General features: G+C 32.0%; 6 protein-coding genes across 8 annotated transcripts; 2 read left to right on the forward strand and 4 right to left on the reverse strand.

The window, feature by feature from the left end:
* Positions 1-8: 8 nt before the first annotated feature.
* LOC113865162 (pentatricopeptide repeat-containing protein At2g15980) lies at positions 9-1481 on the reverse strand. Its single transcript, XM_027499545.1, has one exon. The coding sequence runs from the start codon at positions 1479-1481 to the stop codon at positions 9-11; it is 1473 nt and encodes a 490-aa protein (XP_027355346.1).
* Positions 1482-2259: 778 nt separating this feature from the next.
* On the forward strand, positions 2260-4436 carry LOC113865817. The gene has a single exon (XM_027500588.1). It carries the CDS (start codon positions 3584-3586, stop codon positions 4298-4300), a length of 717 nt encoding a protein of 238 aa, XP_027356389.1. The 5' UTR covers positions 2260-3583; the 3' UTR covers positions 4301-4436.
* Positions 4437-6677: 2241 nt separating this feature from the next.
* LOC113865165 lies at positions 6678-7109 on the forward strand. Its single transcript, XM_027499550.1, has one exon. The coding sequence runs from the start codon at positions 6678-6680 to the stop codon at positions 7107-7109; it is 432 nt and encodes a 143-aa protein (XP_027355351.1).
* A 1842-nt stretch (positions 7110-8951) lies between these two features.
* Positions 8952-10111, reverse strand: LOC113864663 (non-symbiotic hemoglobin 1). Its single transcript, XM_027498641.1, has 4 exons — positions 9948-10111; positions 9745-9859; positions 9412-9528; positions 8952-9144 (listed from the first exon to the last, which is right to left on the reverse strand). Exons 1-4 carry the CDS (start codon positions 10058-10060, stop codon positions 9007-9009), a joined length of 483 nt encoding a protein of 160 aa, XP_027354442.1. The 5' UTR covers positions 10061-10111; the 3' UTR covers positions 8952-9006.
* A 3346-nt stretch (positions 10112-13457) lies between these two features.
* Positions 13458-14501, reverse strand: LOC113864662 (non-symbiotic hemoglobin 1-like). Its single transcript, XM_027498640.1, has 4 exons — positions 14356-14501; positions 14171-14285; positions 13814-13930; positions 13458-13625 (listed from the first exon to the last, which is right to left on the reverse strand). Exons 1-4 carry the CDS (start codon positions 14469-14471, stop codon positions 13488-13490), a joined length of 486 nt encoding a protein of 161 aa, XP_027354441.1. The 5' UTR covers positions 14472-14501; the 3' UTR covers positions 13458-13487.
* A 153-nt stretch (positions 14502-14654) lies between these two features.
* On the reverse strand, positions 14655-18032 carry LOC113864661 (plastid division protein PDV2). 3 transcript variants are annotated; one of them, XM_027498639.1, is made up of 3 exons: positions 17951-18032; positions 17613-17853; positions 14655-16911 (listed from the first exon to the last, which is right to left on the reverse strand). In XM_027498639.1, exons 2-3 carry the CDS (start codon positions 17805-17807, stop codon positions 16222-16224), a joined length of 885 nt encoding a protein of 294 aa, XP_027354440.1. In that variant the 5' UTR covers positions 17808-17853; positions 17951-18032; the 3' UTR covers positions 14655-16221. The 3 variants fall into 3 exon arrangements, with proteins under 3 accessions (XP_027354440.1, XP_027354439.1, XP_027354438.1); XM_027498638.1 differs by having other exon boundaries at positions 17613-17871; positions 17951-18027; XM_027498637.1 differs by lacking the exon at positions 17951-18032 and having other exon boundaries at positions 15605-16111; positions 16199-16911; positions 17613-17896.
* Positions 18033-18960: the final 928 nt, after the last annotated feature.

Raw genomic sequence — 18960 nt, forward strand, 5'->3', positions numbered from 1 at the left:
TTATTCTTTTAGCTCGGCATTTGAGTTTGGAGCATTTCTTTCCTCAAAGCTACTGCCAGTTCCTCGTTCCCTTGTGTAATGTATCCATCAATAAAAGCACCATATATTTCAGAATTCAGATGAAACCCCTTTCCAACCATTTCTGCCTGAATCTTCAACGCTTCTTCCATCCTCCCTTCCAAACATAACCCCTTTATCAAGGCCTCATAACTCTTTTCCCTTGGAAACAAGTCAAACTTACCAGCTGCACACCTAAAAAATTCCAGTGCTTCCTGAACTCTACCCTTATCACAAAGCAACCTAATCATCACATCAAGGGTTGAAGCATCAGGTCTGAAATCCCTCCTAGACATATCCTTGTAAACAAGAACAGCAGAATCAACATCACCAGCATTGCAATACCCCTTGACAAGATGCTCATAAGTTGCAGCAGTGCTTTCAACACCAGCCAATGCCATTTCCTTGAAAAATTCTTCAGCCCTTCCAACATCTCCAATGTTGCAAAACCCGCCAATCATAGTGTTATAACAAACCACATCAGGCTCCATTTCCTCATTTCTCATCTCTTCCCACAACTTGTCAGCATCTCCCAACCTCCCTTCCTCGCAAAAAGCAGCCATCAACACACTATAGCTGTAAGCATTTGGTTTACACCTCATTTCACCCATTTCATTCCAAATTTCCTCTACCTTTTCCATCCAACCATCTTGATAACAACACAACATCAATTCATTATACGTATGCACATTAGGGGTAACTCTAAAATCAAAACTCCTTTTCGAAATTTCCTTTTTTTCTTCATCTAACCGGAATAACTCACGGTAAATTGCATAACCTGCATCCACCCCTCGGCTTTGACAAACCCTAGGAATCAAACAATTCAAGGTGCTAACTTTAGGGCTAATCCCGCGAGAGAGCAGCATTCTAACTATTTCAATAGAAGGGTCAACCTTTTTAGAATCCAAACACGCTTTAATTAACAAATCAAACACAAAGGGAGCAGACCCAGAATCTCGGTAACTCTTAACAAGGGTCTCGAAGAGCTTCAAAGGGGACGAGTCAAAACGACAACCTTCATCCTCGTTTAGCTGAGAAGCCCGAATGGCAGTTCGGATGACATCGTAAGCGTGTGAACTGAGGCGGGCACGTGCGAGGATGTGGATGATGGTGGAGTAAGAGGAGAGGTTGTGATGGCAGAGGGAATTGGATTTGGTCCAGTGGAAGAAGCGAAGAGCGAGTTGGGGTTTGTTCTTGAGGTTGATGCTAATTTGGGAAAACTCAAAAGGGTCGATGCCGTTGGGGCACGCCGATCGGAGAGTGCTCCAACGAGACTTTGAACGTTGATGGGTGAGGATTGAAACCACGCTTCTTACAATTCCACTTTCAGAGCTTTCGTTTGAACAAAAGTAAGAGATGAGTGGCAGAGGTTTCGGCCACAGAATCAGAGGTTCGTGTAAGCGTTTGAGGAGTTGAATCGCCATTCATAGCATGTTATGTTACCACTTCTTTGTCTTTGGTTTACTATAAAAATTTACTAAAATAAATTATTTTAAATGTAAGTGTTTTCTTTCTGTTAGGGAGTAACGTGAAATATTAATTTAATCTTAGGCAATTTTTTCAAATAGTGTTTGCCTAAGATTAAATTAATAATTGAATGGCGAAAGATTGAGTAAGAAAAACAGCAAGATACCAAAAGCAACAGAGGGAAAGAAAAGAAAACATCAATAACTAAGCTATGTCGTTTTCCATGGCAAAATGAAAGACTTTTCTTTGCTGTAGCGATTGACTCTTTTGTTTTATTTTAAAGTAATCACTAACTAGTTTGTGAATCTGTTACGGTCCAATGTGAATATAATTCCTCAACTTAATATAATTCCAATATGTCTCTCATTTTGGTTTGATACGGTTCCATTTCTATTCAATACTATTCATTCACTAAACAACACTATTTTTATACCTTAAATTGCTTAGGCTAAAGAATTTTTCTCCTCTTATGTTATGGAGGGTAATCATGCATACAACTCTGAAAGAATCAGCGTCAGTGCAGCTGCCGAAGATGGTTTATTGAAAGGCATAGATGGAACTTGGAAGGAATTGTTTCCATTGTTGCCAAGGACAAAACAGAGATCAGAATAAATGACGAGACCAGAAAAGAGAAACACATTAAACTTTCCCTTTACTATAAGGTTCCTCATGTTTGTTTCTGTGGTAAAAAGAAACAAAAAGAAAAATGGTCAAAAAAATAAAGGATAGAAAAAGGATCAAAGTGGTATCTGGTCATTATTGTTTCAATGTGGTTGTTCAATTCTTCTGGCATTTGTTCCTCAAAGAAGCAATACAATTGGGAAAGGGTATATAGGATAGGTTCTCCACAACCATTTATCTCGGCCTCTGTGAAACATCCATCACTCACTATGCATCTTCCTTTAATGCCCTCATGAATTGAGTTGGTAATGCTTTGCAAATAATGGTTTTGTTTAAATGATTTTAAAATTTTATTTTAAATAAATTAATAAAGTTATGATATTATACTACGATTTATAATAAAAGTTTATTAATTTACTTAAAAATAAGATTATTGAAATGCTTAATTAGACACATTCTAAAAAAAAATCCCATAAACTCTTGAGAATCAGTTCCTCGATCAGACTTATATCATGGGTCATTAAGATACAAAATGGATAGGGCCTTAAATCAGGTATAGTTTCTTTTCTAGAACCAAATGGACATAAAGATTAGAGCTTTAGAAGGTACAAAATAACTAATTACGAAAAGGAATTTATTCCCTAGTTCTTTTGTTTTTGGTTTCAAAACTTCAATCACGGAGGGAGATTGCGTGTCCGTGATTCTCTATCATCCTTAGCTTTCAACTAAATTAAACATATCCAATTAGACATACATATCCATAGTCCTTCATTCTTTGCCTAATTTGAAAACACACTTGTGTCAATTACTCAGAATAAAATGCCCAACTTATCTGTACCATATCATTCTGACATTAAACTCGATAGATGCTAAATTCTTATTCTGTAATGGAAAATTCCTATATTGCATTATTATCTTCCCTCATCCCTTCATTACTTTCTTGCAATATCTACTTGATATATATTCAAGACTACATGATCTGCATAACATGATAACCAATAAAGCATAGACCAACTCTCAATTATATGCACAGATTGAAAACTGGTGCAGCATGCATTCATCAGTCTAACATGCTAGAACATCACCTAAAGTAAATAAAATAATTAATAATAATAAAAAGGTATAAATTCTCAGGTGGGGCATGACCCAATATGCCTTATGTCTGGCTCTTTTCCTTCCCGTTGACGTGGGGATTCTCATATGAAGTCTCTATTTACCACCATCACAACCATCCCAAGAGGAGGCATTAATTCCTTTTCAATTGCTTCCACCATAAGCCAAATCAAACCCAAAAATCAAATGACATCTTTCTACTCTCTCAAATCACTCTAATTACCCATCACCAACCAACACAAAATCCACATCACATTCCCTTCACATATAAATACAATCACCGTTTAACGCATGCCACATATCAAATTAACACTCATACACCATCATGAAGTACAGTGAAATATCCCATTTCAGCCACCCACAACACAAGCTAAGATTTGAGTACTCCGAATTCCCCTTCAAATGCGATGGCTGCAAGGAAATTGGCATAGGATCACGTTACAAATGCTCCATTTGTGACTATGACCTTCACATGCACTGTGCCATGATAACATCACCCACGTTGTTCCATCCATTCTACACCAAGTGCACCTTCCAGTTCATGTCAGCACCACCAGGTGACACACCACGTTATTGCAACGCGTGTGAGAAGGACGTGAGTGGGTTCGTGTATCACTGCAAATCATGCGGGTTCGATCTCCACCCATGTTGTGCCAAGCTTCCAATGGTGCTTGATGATGGCGAAGTGAAACTCTTCTTATATAGCAAAGTTAGTTCTGCATGTCACCGTTGTGGGAGAAAAGGGCGTAGCTGGAGTTACAGGTCCAAGTGCAAGAGTTACAATCTCCATGTTGCATGTGTGAGAGAGTTGCTGGTGGAGAATTGGCATGAAGTGTACGTGGGATGCAGCAAAGTGGAGAGTAACATTCCTAGGCTGAAGAACACTCTTTACAGTGCTCATAACAGCAGAAGAAGTAAAGGGAAGATGAAGAAGTGCTGTGAGATTGCAGGGTTTGCTTTGCAGATTGTGATATCAGCAGTGTTGGGTGATCCAACGGCTCTCATTGCAGGCATTGTGGGCTCGTTCATGTCACGGGCTTAAGCTTGAGGGGACAGAATCTATCAGTTTAAGGATTTGTACTTTGCTGTTGTTAACGTTAATTAAATGCTGTTTAAACTATCTTGTCAAATGTCATCAGTTTCAGTTTATAGTTCCATGATTTGAACAATTATTCAATTTCAGTTAAATTCACTTGAAAATTATTAAACTCGTCAAGTTTTTCGTTTAATCAAGAAAACGTTATTTTAATGCTTAAATGTTGATGTGATTAGTTTGAAGTTTTTAGAAATTAAAATAATATTTTACTCTGTGAAAGCTATGTTCGTCAAGTTTCAATTCACTAAATTTATAAATCGTAATTACCGAGTATCGTAGATGAAGTAGTAGGAATTGTTCTGGATTAATTTGTTTTCTCGAGTTCGATATATTATGTGATATAAATAAATTTATAAAAGTGTAATATATTGTTACTTTATATAAATTTATAAAAGAAAATATTTAAACATTTAAATTAAAATAATTCATTATATTTTATACTTTTTTTTACTTTTATTGTATTTTTTATGATTATTAAAAAAACTTTTGATATGAGAAATTTAATTTGTTTTAAAAATATATAAATACTTAAAATTGGGATACAAAATATTACTCATGTAGTATTAAACTAGGAAGACTAAAAAAATACAATTAAGTTCATAAGAAATGAAAAGGTGTCTTTTGATTATTAGTTATAAGTGTTTATTTTTTTATTAGAGTCACCCAGATCAGAGGGTCCAATTCGAATGATGTTGCATTTTTTGGATATAAATTATTTGGGCTTTTTTCTGGGCTAAGGATTGGGAGGTCCGGTTGAATTAATTGCTCTTTTGATGTTTTTCTTTACCTCTTCGACCAAAAATATAATTACTCTCAAATTCTTCACAAAATGTTTGTAGAGGAGGAATCAATTTATATTAATATAAATTCTACTATTTTTATATCACTAATAAATTTATATAAAATATAACTGTAATAATAATGATTTTCATTTATATTTTATAGAATATGTTCCATATAAATTATAAAATCTAATTTTTTATATTCTATTTTTGTAAAAAGTTTTTCTACGTGGAAATACTGTCCTTTTCTTTGATTATGTTTTGGATTAGCACAAATTCCTATGTTTCACATCGCCTGCAAATTAATTGATATTTTTCATAGATTTTACTAACGAACCATACTTTCATATTTGTCATTTTTTAATAACTTAACCACAAATATATTTATTAGAAGAAAATAAGATTCTCTAACATTTTATACCAATCGTTTTTGGAAAAAACACTTTGACTAAATTGAATCATTTTTTCCCTTCCCTGAATAAATATAAACATTTAAAAGTACATTTAATCTTTTTGGAAACATAGCTCAAGAAAATAATAAAGGAATGTCCTACATAAAATGGAAACATAAAAACGTGAAATAGAAAATTTCAGGCGAAGGGGCTAAAATCCACGAACAAAAAGTAATGTGAAAACAAAAAATAGGTTAGCATTGAGAAAATTCAAGGATGTTTCCTTATGGACCCTTCACATTATGATTGTACTGCTATTTTTGGGGCCATATCGTGATGTGCTCCATCACTTTATTGTTACTGAAAACGATAAGCATTTTCATGACTTTCTAGTCTCTTCTCTGTTCTCATTCTTCTTCTTTTTTTGTGATGAATTTTCAATAAGACAATTTTCCATATCAACTAAGTTAAATGCATAGATAAAATAATATATGCAATACTGATAATAATATACGCGTCAGCTTGTGAACACAAGTACAACTACAAGACAAATCTTCATTAAGTTTAATTAATAGAATAGAATAACATCAACAAGTTGTTTTAGGGTTGGATTTATGCTTATGACATTTTATTATTAATTAAATATCATAAGTACTACAGTTTTAACCTAAACCACTTGTCTACAACGATAAGTTACAAGAAAATATTTCATTGACATATATAATCTGATGTTCTTTATTATACCTATCATTGTTTGAACAAGAGAGAAGAAGGGATTGATATTGATTTTTTTCTTTATTAGTTTAGCATGTTACTAATTGAAAAACCATGAATTCTCTGTATGCCATCTGGAAAACGGGACCAAAACCGTGTCGAGAAATGCACGACATAACAACTGTAGGTTGCGTTTGTTTCCATTCTTAGGGAAGAAACTACGAAGAAGAATGTCCAAAAATGAATATTAAGAACCTTCCAATCACCTTCCGTGCTTTGCATGAATTTGTCGCATAAATATGAAATCAACAATAACGTCTTCTTCATTTATTTATACTTTACTCGTTCTCTTTTTCTTCTTTGCCTCCTATAAATAGCATCACACCCGAGAACTAATTTCTTTATTTCATACTTCAGAAACAAACTAAGAAGCATATGGGAACTTGTGCATCATCTGCTCAATATACAAACAAAAGTGGTAACCAAAGTTGGCAATCCACGGTGAGCATAGTTAAGTTAGATGGAAATTTGCAACAATTGAAGAAGCCAATAAAAGCATGGCATGTTCTTTCTCAGAACCCAAACTGCTTCATCTGTTGCTCAGAATCCATGTATGTTGGCTCACCAATGCTTCCTATCCCTCCAAATGACGAGCTTCAATTGGGTCATATATACTTCATTATGCCACTTTGCAAATCCCGATTGTCACTTTCTCTGCAGGACTTGTGCGGGTTTGCCATCAAGGCTAATGCAGCTCTTGCTTCTTCAAAAGCCAATTACTCAATCTCAAAATCCAAATCTTCCTCACAAAGAAGTTTTCGCACGCACCCAACTCTTTCAAATGTTTCTCTAGGATATTCCCATTAGAATTTTCGAAATTTCGAAGATGGGTCTAAAGTTTGAACGTGTGATCTTCACCCATGTTGAAGATGGTGAAGTCAGTATTGCAGTTTAGAAGTGCAAAGAAACTGCAACTTTTGTGGGATTCAATGGGAATCATAAATGATTTTTGAAAGGTGAAAGGAATTAAGGAGACAAACACTGCAGAAGCCTGAACAAAATCCAATATGTATGCTTAGCTAGCTAATAAACATTTGTGTCAAATAGTTGTATAATATTTTAAATTTATTATGTCGACTCGCGCGGTTGTTTATTAACATAGTTTATTACTTGCTTTGATTATGTACATAAAATTTTGAGATCATTGATTTTGTGTTAGCACTTTGTACAAAATGCAATGATAATGAAAGTATATGATATTCATGTAAAAAATTGATATTGGATTATTCCTTTTTCAACAATTATGGTGGTTGAATTGAATTTGGGTACCAAGACTTATAAGAAATATTATGACATGTGTGATTTCGTCATATATATTATTGCTTGAACAGGTAAACCAATAGGTAGCTTCTGTTTTGGTATGACCATATTCTAAAATTTCCAAACCTAGTTGCTTTTGCTTATTAGTAGAGGATCCCTATTAGTCCTTAATAGGGCCGGGAAGACCTGGACTTCCAGGGTCAAGTTGTGGCTCATTGAGGGCAAAGGTGAGGTCCACACTCATTTGGCTCCATTTCACTTTAAAGAGCTATTGATGCCTGGGTTTTTGTTTTTCAGTTACAATTATGTTATTTTAACTGTTAAAAATTAAAAAGCATATATGATATTATAAATTATTATTATTATTGTTATATACTCAAAATATTTTATGTCACTTTTGGTTAGTGAGAACCGGTTTTTTATGTGTCCTCTTTATGCCAGCAGTTTCTTGAGCTTTATCGGATCTTAAGGAATTAATTACTCGATTAATAGTTGTTTTGTAAATTATTCTTTCAAAGAAACTGTTTTATATAGCATAGATATTATTAAATTTATTTTTTAATTGAAAATTTATTAGGATGACACAAAACCATTAAAAATACATGGAGAATTCAGGGACAGTGATCAAGAATACCATAAATACCATGACTAAAGAGGAATCAAGCAAGAGCTGAAGCAAATCTACATTCAGTTTAAGCAATTTTATCCTCATTTAATATTAATAAACCTAATTTCACTATCATTATTTATCTCTATTAATTTTAACTTCAGTTTAATCAACTTCATGTATTAAAAACAAATGAAATAACAGAAGCAAGAGAGAAATCATAGGGACCAATCATTCATGCATCATGACAATCGATACATGGACAAAAGAAAATAAACAATTTCCCATGCGAAAACTATATTTTAAGTATAAATGGCAAAGCTTTATTTTATTTATTGATATATAAATATATAATTTATCTGGAAGCCTTCCAATTTCCACCCTTCATATTTTTCTATATATAATTTTCCCTTTTTCCCTTTTCTATATATAATTATTTTTCTATAATAATTTACAAATTCAGAAAGGCACGCACAACAATTGATTGCTATTTCTGTTTCCCCTGTTATTTGTTGAGGCAGAGACAAACGGGTACACACACGGCCTCTTAAATAATAATTTGTAATTTTAACAAAATATTTCATAAAGAATAAGTTTGAATTTTTATATTAACCAAATAAGTCTAAAACATAATTGCTAAATGAAACTTTTATTGTATTCATAAAATCACCTTCCATAACTGTATGATATTGTTAAATGCAAAACACTTTCCAACCTCAATAGCAACATAAAAGTACATTCTATTCACACAAAATAAAAACACAGGCTCAATCACTAGCTCTTTTATTCAAAAACTTTGTGACTCCATCAATTTTATTCAATTTGAGATGAAAGGATTTAAGAGGAGGGTTTCATTTCAGCTTTAATGGCATCGACCAGCTGATCATAAGCTATTCCCCATGCATTCTTCATGTCAGGCGACCACATTTCAGGCACAGCTTCTTTTATGGTCTCCAAAAGTGCGAACTTTGTTACCTTAACAAAATTTAAAAAAACAAAATATACATTAGTCTTCTACAAATGTACTCTCCATATATTAAAAAAATGAATATAGGGTGCTGAGATATGTAAAGAAACAGAGAGAAAAAATGAATTATAAAAAGTATTTTAGCAATAGGAATAATATAATGCTTTTTTTTTTCAGCTAAATTACATTTGAGCAAATATATCATTTTCGATCTATTTATGGACACTGTGACTTGCAAATAAACAAAGCTTTGTGTAGTTTATATATATGTATACCTCAAAATGCTCATTGGCCACGCCGGTTTTAAAATGGGTAGCACCTAATTTTTTCAAGTTAGATTCTCTAACGGTGACTTTACCAGCCTTCCGCAGTTGAACCGCTGATTCACAAGTCTGCAATAACAAAAGCAAAATTAAGCAAGGAAATTTTTTGAAATGACAACATTTAATATTATTAATATATTAAATTTTATGATTTTTTTTATTGTGCTCTTTAAAAAACATAACATTTAAGAAACAGTTTTTTCTTTGATACATGCAAATGAAAAGTGGTGGCTCTAATTCAAAGTCTCAATGGTAATGAAAGTCAAACTAAGTAGGCTTGCTTACCATGACAAAGACAGACATGGCATGGGGCTTGAGCTTCGGGTTTTGCTCCAAAGGAACTTTTGAATCTCTCAAGAATGAGAACAATTTCTGAGCGGATGGAGCAATCTCAAATATTCTACCAAATGAAAAGTCATGGGTTGGTCAAACAAATTAAAGATGCATGAGATATAAGCTCAAAATGGTTAAAGAACAGAATGCCTTACTTCAAGAAAAACTTGAGACCAAGTTCTCCTGAATTCTTCTTCATGACGTTCCATGATTTCACGACCAAAGCTTCTTGCTCTTCCGTGAAACCTTTGACCTCGGAGGTTGTCATGTTCTCTAGTATGCTAGGTGGGTGCTAATCAAGGTATGTGTTTGTGGATTGTGATGGCTTTGAGTTTTTATAGTGTGATCGTTGTTGGCCTTTCATGGGAATGGGGAGTCATTATCGATGGCTTGTTGCTCAAGATCTAGTGGTTCTTATATATCCAAATGTTACTTGTTTTGTCATTATATGTTAATACAATTCAATCCATTTGATTGAGTTGCAGCCTTTGTTGTATATAAAAACAGTTGCAATGTGGCATTACCAGGTGTCCAAAACTAGGGGCTGATTGAGGAGAGAATAGAATGGTTTGGGCTACGTGGGTTGAATGGTTGAACCCCTTTCGTAAGCCATGACCATATCAAATTCTATTCAAAGTCTTATGCACACACGTAACAAAGCCCCACTTCCCTTCCTTGCCATATCTTATTCATAAATAATTATATTTCTTCCCTAACTTTTTATATCAAATTCTTCTAACTCTTTTAACCTTCAATATAAGATTTTTTATATTTTTAATTTTTTAATAATTAATATAATAAGCTTTTTTGGCTACACTGATTGTACTCCAATATGATTATCGACTTTTAATTTTTAATATGTTTTAAAAAATAACTTATTAAAATAATAATTTTTAAAACTATTTTTTATTTTTTATTTTGTTTACATAAAAGATAAAATTTATTTTTTTATTTTTAAATTTTGTTTCTATTGTAGAAAAAATTAGGAAATTGTGTCACATATTCAAATGCTCTTAAATTTGGATTTGGATCTCCTCTAAGTGAAATGGATATCTAGTTTTATTTTTATTTAAATTAAATAGATTAGATTAAGCAAAAATATAAAAAATGACAAAAAATTTTACTTAAACTTAAGCGAATTATTTTAGTTAAACGAATTTTGCGCCTTCTCTTTCAATTTTCTATTCTCCTTCTTTCCATAATTAACATTTTCTTCTTAACCTTCATATTCAACAATTTTCCTTTTCTCATATCGAACTCCTCTCTTCCTCTCTCAACTCATTTTTCACTCCATCTCATACCCGACTCTTCTCTTTCTCTTTACACTCTCACGACACTCCATACCTATCCTTTTTCTTTTCTTTCATATTCAACTCTCCACCATCATCCTTATATCACATTCTCTTTATTTCTATTTTTCTTAGGTCCCCTCTTTCCCTCACACATTACCTTCATTTCTTCAAATGTACAAAATTTACTTAAGTCAAAATAATTTGTTAAGCGAATTTGTAAAATTTGTTTAAGGCAAAAAAATTTGCTTTAGCTAATTCTACATTAAAATTTTTTGTATTTTTTACATTTTTACTTAAAAAAAAATAAAACTAAATATCTAGTTACTGTCACAACTAGAAAAGATCCAAATCCCTTAAATTTTGTTTGCAAATATACAGAACAAATACATGTGTTGTAATATAGCAAGTTTTGTTAATTTTTTTATAAATACAATTTTGTTTCTAGTACAAATGAAATATAACAAAATTTTAATACATGTTTTTATCTTTTAATTTTGTGTCATTTGTATACAAATTTTAATTAAAAAAATTAAATAAAAGTTAAATTTCATCTCTGGTATGGACAAAATTTGCAATGACAGTAGCAAAATGAATCCAAATAGAGAAATATATATAAACTAATTTTTCAAAAACAATATGTTGATCATTTTAAATAAATTTTCAACATGTATAATTTAATTAAAAAATCTTATAATCACCGAAAACATTTTCCCATAGTTTTCTATCTCAGCTTGAGCCAAGGCAATTTCTCTTTCATGCCGCTGCTGTAGTTCAGAACCCGTAAATTGCATACACTTATGATTCCCAAACGACTATCTCAATTATACTCTGATCCTTCGTTGGCAAAAGTTTGCCAAAAAAAGTGTCTCTATCGTCATTTTTAAATCTTTATTTTTATGTAAATATAATCATTATTCAAATAATTTTTGTTTAAAATGTTATTTTTTATAAGTACATTAATAATAGAGATATTTTAAACTCAAAATTTTTAAATATGAGGTTAATGTATAAAAATGATAATGTTAAAATAAATTAGAGAAAGCTGTAGTAATTTGTTATTGTTGCGTTTGAGTGACTTATTCAATTGACAAAAAATCATTGAATATAATAGAAAATCCGAGGGTAACATATAAGAAGTTAATGAGGAAAAAACATAATTTCATGAAATATATGATATAAGGAATCAATTCATTGATAGTAATATTAGAATTATATCATTTATATAACATTTTTATAATAACTTTTTACAGCACTATTTTTTTTCCATTATATTAATTATTTTGTTTCATACTTCTTTCTCTTCTCTATCTTTTTGTTTTGTTATGATGACTACGTGATACTAAACCCGGTTATTCTTTGCCAACTGTTAGTGATATTGAGTGCATGCTGTGCATAAAAAACAGAGGATAATATCTTTTGAACAACAAAATGAGACAACTTTGTCTCATTTGATTATGAAGTGCATTTTTAAAATGTGACACCAAAAAAATATGATATGAACTTTTTAATATTTAAATAATAAACCCAAAAAACAATCCAATGCAAGATGATTGTGTAAGTCATCAAAATACTCACAATATGTTCTTTGATTTTTTTTTCTCTTTTTAAAAATGCTATTTCTTACGAAGTATTAAGTACAAATTAAGAGTAATGAATTAGTAATTTGACCAATCAGTTTGCCCATAACAATGCATGAATGATATTTAAATAAAAGTCACTCACATATAAATTGCAACTCATCATATTGTTATTCTTATTTTAATATTTTATTAAGCAAAACCTAACTCAGACTAGTGAAAATTAGACCCAATTTAATTAGTGGAGCTGGCATTTTACCTAAAAATAGAAAGATGAAGTATTAAAAAGAGTTAAAATAAATATTTTAAATGATAATATCTGATTGATTGAGCTAATCATAAATTGATACCTATCAATTCTGATCGTATCTGCAACCAGCTAGAATTCGTCAACAGAATATGTGAAGCATTAATTATTTGATTATGTTGTCTCTATTCTATTCCACAATTATAAGGGGGCCACTACAAATGCTTATATATATATATATATGTATGTATGTATGTTGCATGTAGTCAAGGAAATCAAACAATCAAGCTTCTGAGCTTTAAAATATTGTTCTCAAACCTGATTTTCTTTCTAAAAGGAGTGCACTACTTACTTTTCTTACGAATTGAATAATACTTCATGTTCCATTCCAAATAATTTTAAAGAGAACAGATTTTAAGAATTCTTACAATTCATCACCTACAAATTACAATTATGAATTGTTAATTAATGCTAAATACTTTCAAACATAGCAACCCCAACATCAACATACATATATTATTCATACAAACGAATATTATTCAATTTGAGAGGAAATGAGCTAAGGAATTGGAAGAAAGTCTAAGAGGAGGGTTTCATTTCGGATTTGATGGCATCAGCCAGCTGATCATGAGCTTCTTCCCATGCTTTTTTCATTGCCGGTGACCACATTTCAGGCACTGCTTCTTTTACGGTCTCTACAAGTGCCGCCTTGGTTACCTTAAAAAAACCAAAGAATCAACTATACATTAATCTTCTAGAAAAGTACTCCATCAAATGCAAAAGCACTCACCATGCAAGATTAACATAGGGTGCTGAGATATAGATATATTGATGTAAATAATATGATATTTATTGACATTTGACAGTTACAATTTCAGCTATGCTCATATTGAAAAAATATATACCTCGAAATGCTCGGCTACTACACCTGCTTTAAAATGAGTAGCACCTAACTTTTTCAAGTTTGATTCTCTCACAGTGACTTTACCAGCTTTCCTAAGTTGAACCGCTGATTCACAGGTCTGCAATACCAAAAACAAAATAAAATGATACCAAGAGACACAATTTATGTACTTCATGATCGGTTGTAATTAAATACGTTAAGGAGAATAATGAAATTGAGACAATATATTAAAAACTACATTAACATTTTATAAATAGAATCTTATTAATAAGATGAGATCATTTAATTATCAATGACATAATTTAGAGAAATCCAACAAATAAAGTTATCGATCGAAATGGTGAAGTAAAAAGCTTACCATGACAAAGACAGCCATGGCATGGGACATGAGCTTGGGGTTTTGGTCCAAAGGAAGGTCTGAATCTTTCAAGAAGGAGAAGAGTTGCTTAGCTGGTGGAGCAATCTCCAATATTCTAAATAAAAAGTTTGAAGGCAAAATGAGTTGGAGTATATAGATGAAGTTGAAGAAATGGATTGGCTTACTTCTTGAAAAACGTGAGACTCAGTTGTGGAGAATTATTCTTCATTTGGTTCCATGATTTGACCACCAGAGCTTCTTGCTCTTCGGTGAAACCTTTGCCCTCAACGTTGGTGGCCATGTTATCTGGCAATTGTGATAACAGTGACAGTGGATGATGTTGTGGCTTGTTTGATGCTTGATGTTTGGTGCACCTTTTATAGTGCAATTCCTTCATAATCAAGTTGCCTCTTCGTCGCAATGGGTAGTCATTCCCCTGTGCCTCGCACGTTCTTTCATTCTATTTTTATTTTTTTCAATATAATACTTTTTATATGCTCAATGGAATATCATAAAAAACCTTGATTTTTAATTTTGAATTTGAGTTCAATAAATATAAAATATTTTAAATGCCTAAAAATTATGATAATTATTACTCATAATAATATTGTTCAAATATTTAACATGGTGAAATGGAATAAAATTTATTTCGCTTTATTCAATCTCATATATTTGTTTCCCAAAAAAAAATTATTATTTTTAATTTTTCAAATAATATAATTTTTTAGTTTATCTCTTTCCCGTTCGCACCGTTTGCTGAATAAATTAATATCCAAATAAATCCTCCACGCTTGGAAGATGCAAATGGTGATGACCTGCCAACGTAGCCACATGGATTGAAGTTTGAACTTTAACGATTGATTGACCACTCTTTGCGTTAGCCATGAACAAATTAACCTCTAAGAGAAATGTTAAACATGCTGTAATATTGTGTCTTATGTTTTAGAACCCTATTATATAATTATAAAATCAGAAAAAAAAACAAAAATTATAAGTCAGGTGAAATTATAAAAATACTTGTTTATATATTATTCAGATGGAAATAAAAAATATAGACACCATTCATAGACCAAAGGAGGGAAGTGAAGGTTCAGAAAGAGAGAGATATGAAATTTACATGCGAGAGCATTTTAACCTTAATTCTTATATTTCATCTCTCTCAAACCTACTCTAATAAGAGAGGGACAAATGTCTCCATTTTAAGGCAATTAATATCGCAATCGACAACAAAGGAGGATTTGGACCAATAACATAGTAATATTCGTGAGCAATGAAACGTAGCCATAATGATTTACGTTAACACACAGGATTTTCAGGAGGACAACTCCAACAAATGTAAGTGTAGTTGGATATTAACTGTTTTGAGTCATGGGCTCTACAGAGCAACTGGTTACAATCATAAGAAGAATATCTTTATTTACTTTTAATGCTGATTCAGTTGTGGGGTGTAGATTAGACCTTCATTCATCATACGCCCTTCCTATTCTTAACACATTTATAAACAGCTGGCCAAGATCTCCCCCACCCTAATAATGCATTTTTTATTGAATGAAGTGATCACGTGTTAACAATAATTTCCTCATCACATCCCTAATTGGAACTCATAGGCAGCAACAAAACCTTTAGCGCAAAATCCTCTTACAACCCTTTTTCTTTGATGTTTGCCATTTTGGACACATCTCTTGATGGGGGAATTCTAAATAACCTACCGTATACTCCCACCAACAATTAAAAGAGGCACAGCATTAAGGCCTTGCCATAACTACACTTCCAAAAACAGTGCTAGAGGTGAAAGCTCAATTGCAAAACAGCATACCCTTAAGAGATGGTGACGTGCTGACAAATAATCGGTAATCAACAGCGTACCCTTTGAAGTGTAAGTGGCCTCAGGTCAAAATTTCTCTCATTTTAAAAAAATAAATGATCAACTACATCACTTACCTAAATATCAGCAACCAAAAATCAAGACAATCAGCCACTGAAGATAATTTTTTAAAAAGCATATTGACAAAAAGTGAAGTGATATACAATATGGAGAAAGAATGCTATTCTTAACCACATCCATAGTTTATATCAGGTGTTGCAGCAACAGCTGAAAATGGAATTTCAACTCTCTCCTTCACTAGACATCGAGCTTCGCCATTTTCCAGCACCAGAATTCTCCCAGGGGGACACTGAGTAATTGGTTTCTCACTCTCATTCTTAGTGATGGTCCTCTTGTTCTCATTTTCTACTCCGTGAGACTGACTCCGGCCTTGTACGCTGAAACGAATGCCTAACTTACCTAAATTAGGCCCAAAACCAGACAAACTTACTATTGATACCACGCCAACTACTGTGAGCATTGTTTTGGCTGCAGAAGTCATAAAAGCTCCCAATCCTTTTCTTGAATTTTTTTCTCCACTTTCAACATGATTTTGCCCTTTCTCACTTAAACTCTTTTTTGCCTCAATCATTGAATCAAGTGTGATTAACCCATTGCGACCAGACTTATTCACGGAAGGGATTTGTGAGAGATATTCCTTGTCCAGAGATGCAGAGTATGGAGGGCGGCTTGGATATGGAGGAAGCAGTAGATCATTGTTAGGCTCCACCTTTTCACTAGCAAAAGTGGAAGCTTCATGTATCACATCCAATTCCTTGCCTTTGTACTCCTTAAGCTTATCAATTAACATTTTGCGACTATTTTCAATCTCAGTCAAGGCCATTTCTCTTTCAAACCGCTGTTGTTGCTGCAGAACCTGTAATTTGCACAAAATACTTATGATTCCCAAACTATTATCTCAATCATATTTCGATTACTTTCCATAGCAAATCATAACAACAAATCAGAAAAACTTTAAAAATCATAGCACAAGTACCATCGCAAGTTCAATGATAATAACCTCGTACTGATGATAACAAAAATCATATTTCTTTCAGTGACACTGTAGCAAAGAGGTGTAAAAGACTGAAGGCACATTGATCACTAGTTCCAATGAATCAAGTTTCACTTCACACTGGGATTTGCACGGCCAAGAATGAGAAAACTATTCATTTAGAATGCAAATATGCAACGGAGCTTTATTTGTAACTGTAAGGTAGGATGAATATATTCACCAAATTTCTACAATAATCTAATCAAGCAAGCATCATAATAACAGAAATATTACACTATAAAGCAAGTAAGAACAAGAACTTCAATTTTGACTTTAAGACAGAAATAAAATGCAGGGTTTCTTGGGCTTACTAAGAGATGGACCAAAACGCAAGTCAAATCTCAAATTTACTGATTGCTGCATCAGTAATCAACCATTAAGCTAAACATTAAAAAAAATAAAATAAAAAATTAAAAGACGAGCCCTCTTCCTATTCCCCCACAAACCCTAATGACTAAAAAGTCCCAAATTGAAAACCCTAATTTACTCTTAAAAAAAGAGAGAGATTTTGAAAAGAGGGGTACCTGCAAGGAAGAAAGCTGGGTCTCCAAGGCCTCGAGGGCATCGCAAATGTTGAGAAGCCTTTCAGTAGCGTCGTCGTCATCGTCATCGGCGTGTTGGGAGGGGCCATTGGCGGTGGCTCTGTTGATGCAATTGCTGATTTTGAAACGAAGTTCTGTGGCTCTGGCCAACACCAACCCTATTCCTTCGTCCTCCATTTCTCTCTCTATCTGTCTGCGTCTGTTTCTTGTGCTGTGTTGGATCCTAATTTCAAAGGACAGACTTTGTGATTTGAATTTGCATTATTAATTTTTGCGAATTTCAGAGGACATGAAAATGAAATACAAAAGCGCCAAAATACCTCTCTTTGCTGCTTCTGTCAATCTATCACTGTCTGGCAGTGGTGGGGATTCCAATCAAGTGATTCTGGTGCTTCCCATCTCTATGAAAATCTACTCTCTCCCTCACTTTTCTGTCTTTTCAAACTCCCCAAACAGACCAATAATATGAACACAAAATATCACTTCCACAAAATACTCAATTTTCTTTTTTTTTTTTAATTTATTTTAGCCATGCAATTGAATGTTGTCTTAAGTGTTTGATTGATATAAAATTATAGGATTTGTATTTAATTTTTATTAAATATTTTATTAAAATATATTTTATAATTTTTCTAGCTCACATAGCCTACCTAAAAGTTTGATATTCCTTGGATGTCTATGTATTAAATTTCATGTTTAAAAAGAGAGATAAGAAAAAAGAACAAGTCAGTAAGGTTTAACTTTTATTTAAAAATTAATTAATTATAAAAAAAAGTTAAGAATTTTTTTAAATCTTTGTAATCTTCTTATCTCTTCTTTTTTTTTTTATCATTTTTAAAATTCATATATTTTTTACTTCAATTTGATTATTAGATGAATGAAATAGTAAAAAAAAAATATTTTTAAAAGTTTGAAGTTAATTTTAAAGAAAAATAATATTTTTTAAAAATATTTTAATTTTTAAAGTGAGAATTTTAAAGAAATTGTAAAAAAATAAAAACATTATATTTAAAAATATTAATTTCAAGGAAAAACATATTTAAGTTTTTATATATTTTTAATAAAATATATAAAAATAATAATGTTATTTATATTATTAAACACTTTATCATTCTTTTTTTTCAATTTTAAACATCCAAATAAATAGATGTTTGACCTCTTTTTCTTTTTTTTTTTCCCCTTCAAATTCTCTCTATCTCTCTCCTCCAAATATTTAAAAATTTTATTTTAACAAATATTTTTATAAAAATTAAATTTAAATTATACAGCTTATATATAAATCAAATATTTAATTAAACCATGAAAATTTTATAAGACTACATTAATGCTA

The sequence above is a fragment of the Abrus precatorius genome, unplaced genomic scaffold (assembly GCF_003935025.1).
Source record: "Abrus precatorius isolate BTA unplaced genomic scaffold, Abrus_2018 Scaffold4, whole genome shotgun sequence".
Classification (NCBI taxonomy): Eukaryota; Viridiplantae; Streptophyta; class Magnoliopsida; order Fabales; family Fabaceae; genus Abrus; species Abrus precatorius.

Coding starts and splice junctions, on each gene's coding strand:
- LOC113865162 (XM_027499545.1), bottom strand. CDS start 1,481: ATGGCGATTCAACTCCTCAAACGCTTACACGAACCTCTGATTCTGTGG.
- LOC113865817 (XM_027500588.1), top strand. CDS start 3,584: ATGAAGTACAGTGAAATATCCCATTTCAGCCACCCACAACACAAGCTA.
- LOC113865165 (XM_027499550.1), top strand. CDS start 6,678: ATGGGAACTTGTGCATCATCTGCTCAATATACAAACAAAAGTGGTAAC.
- LOC113864663 (XM_027498641.1), bottom strand. CDS start 10,060: ATGACAACCTCCGAGGTCAAAGGTTTCACGGAAGAGCAAGAAGCTTTG. Junction 9,860..9,947: donor GGTCTCAAGTTTTTCTTGAA/GTAAGGCATTCT, acceptor TTCATTTGGTAG/AATATTTGAGATTGCTCCAT. Junction 9,529..9,744: donor CCATGTCTGTCTTTGTCATG/GTAAGCAAGCCT, acceptor TTGTTATTGCAG/ACTTGTGAATCAGCGGTTCA.
- LOC113864662 (XM_027498640.1), bottom strand. CDS start 14,471: ATGGCCACCAACGTTGAGGGCAAAGGTTTCACCGAAGAGCAAGAAGCT. Junction 14,286..14,355: donor AGTCTCACGTTTTTCAAGAA/GTAAGCCAATCC, acceptor CTTTTTATTTAG/AATATTGGAGATTGCTCCAC. Junction 13,626..13,813: donor TAGTAGCCGAGCATTTCGAG/GTATATATTTTT, acceptor GGTTTTTTTAAG/GTAACCAAGGCGGCACTTGT.
- LOC113864661 (XM_027498639.1), bottom strand. CDS start 17,807: ATGGAGGACGAAGGAATAGGGTTGGTGTTGGCCAGAGCCACAGAACTT. Junction 16,912..17,612: donor CCCAGCTTTCTTCCTTGCAG/GTACCCCTCTTT, acceptor TGCAAATTACAG/GTTCTGCAGCAACAACAGCG.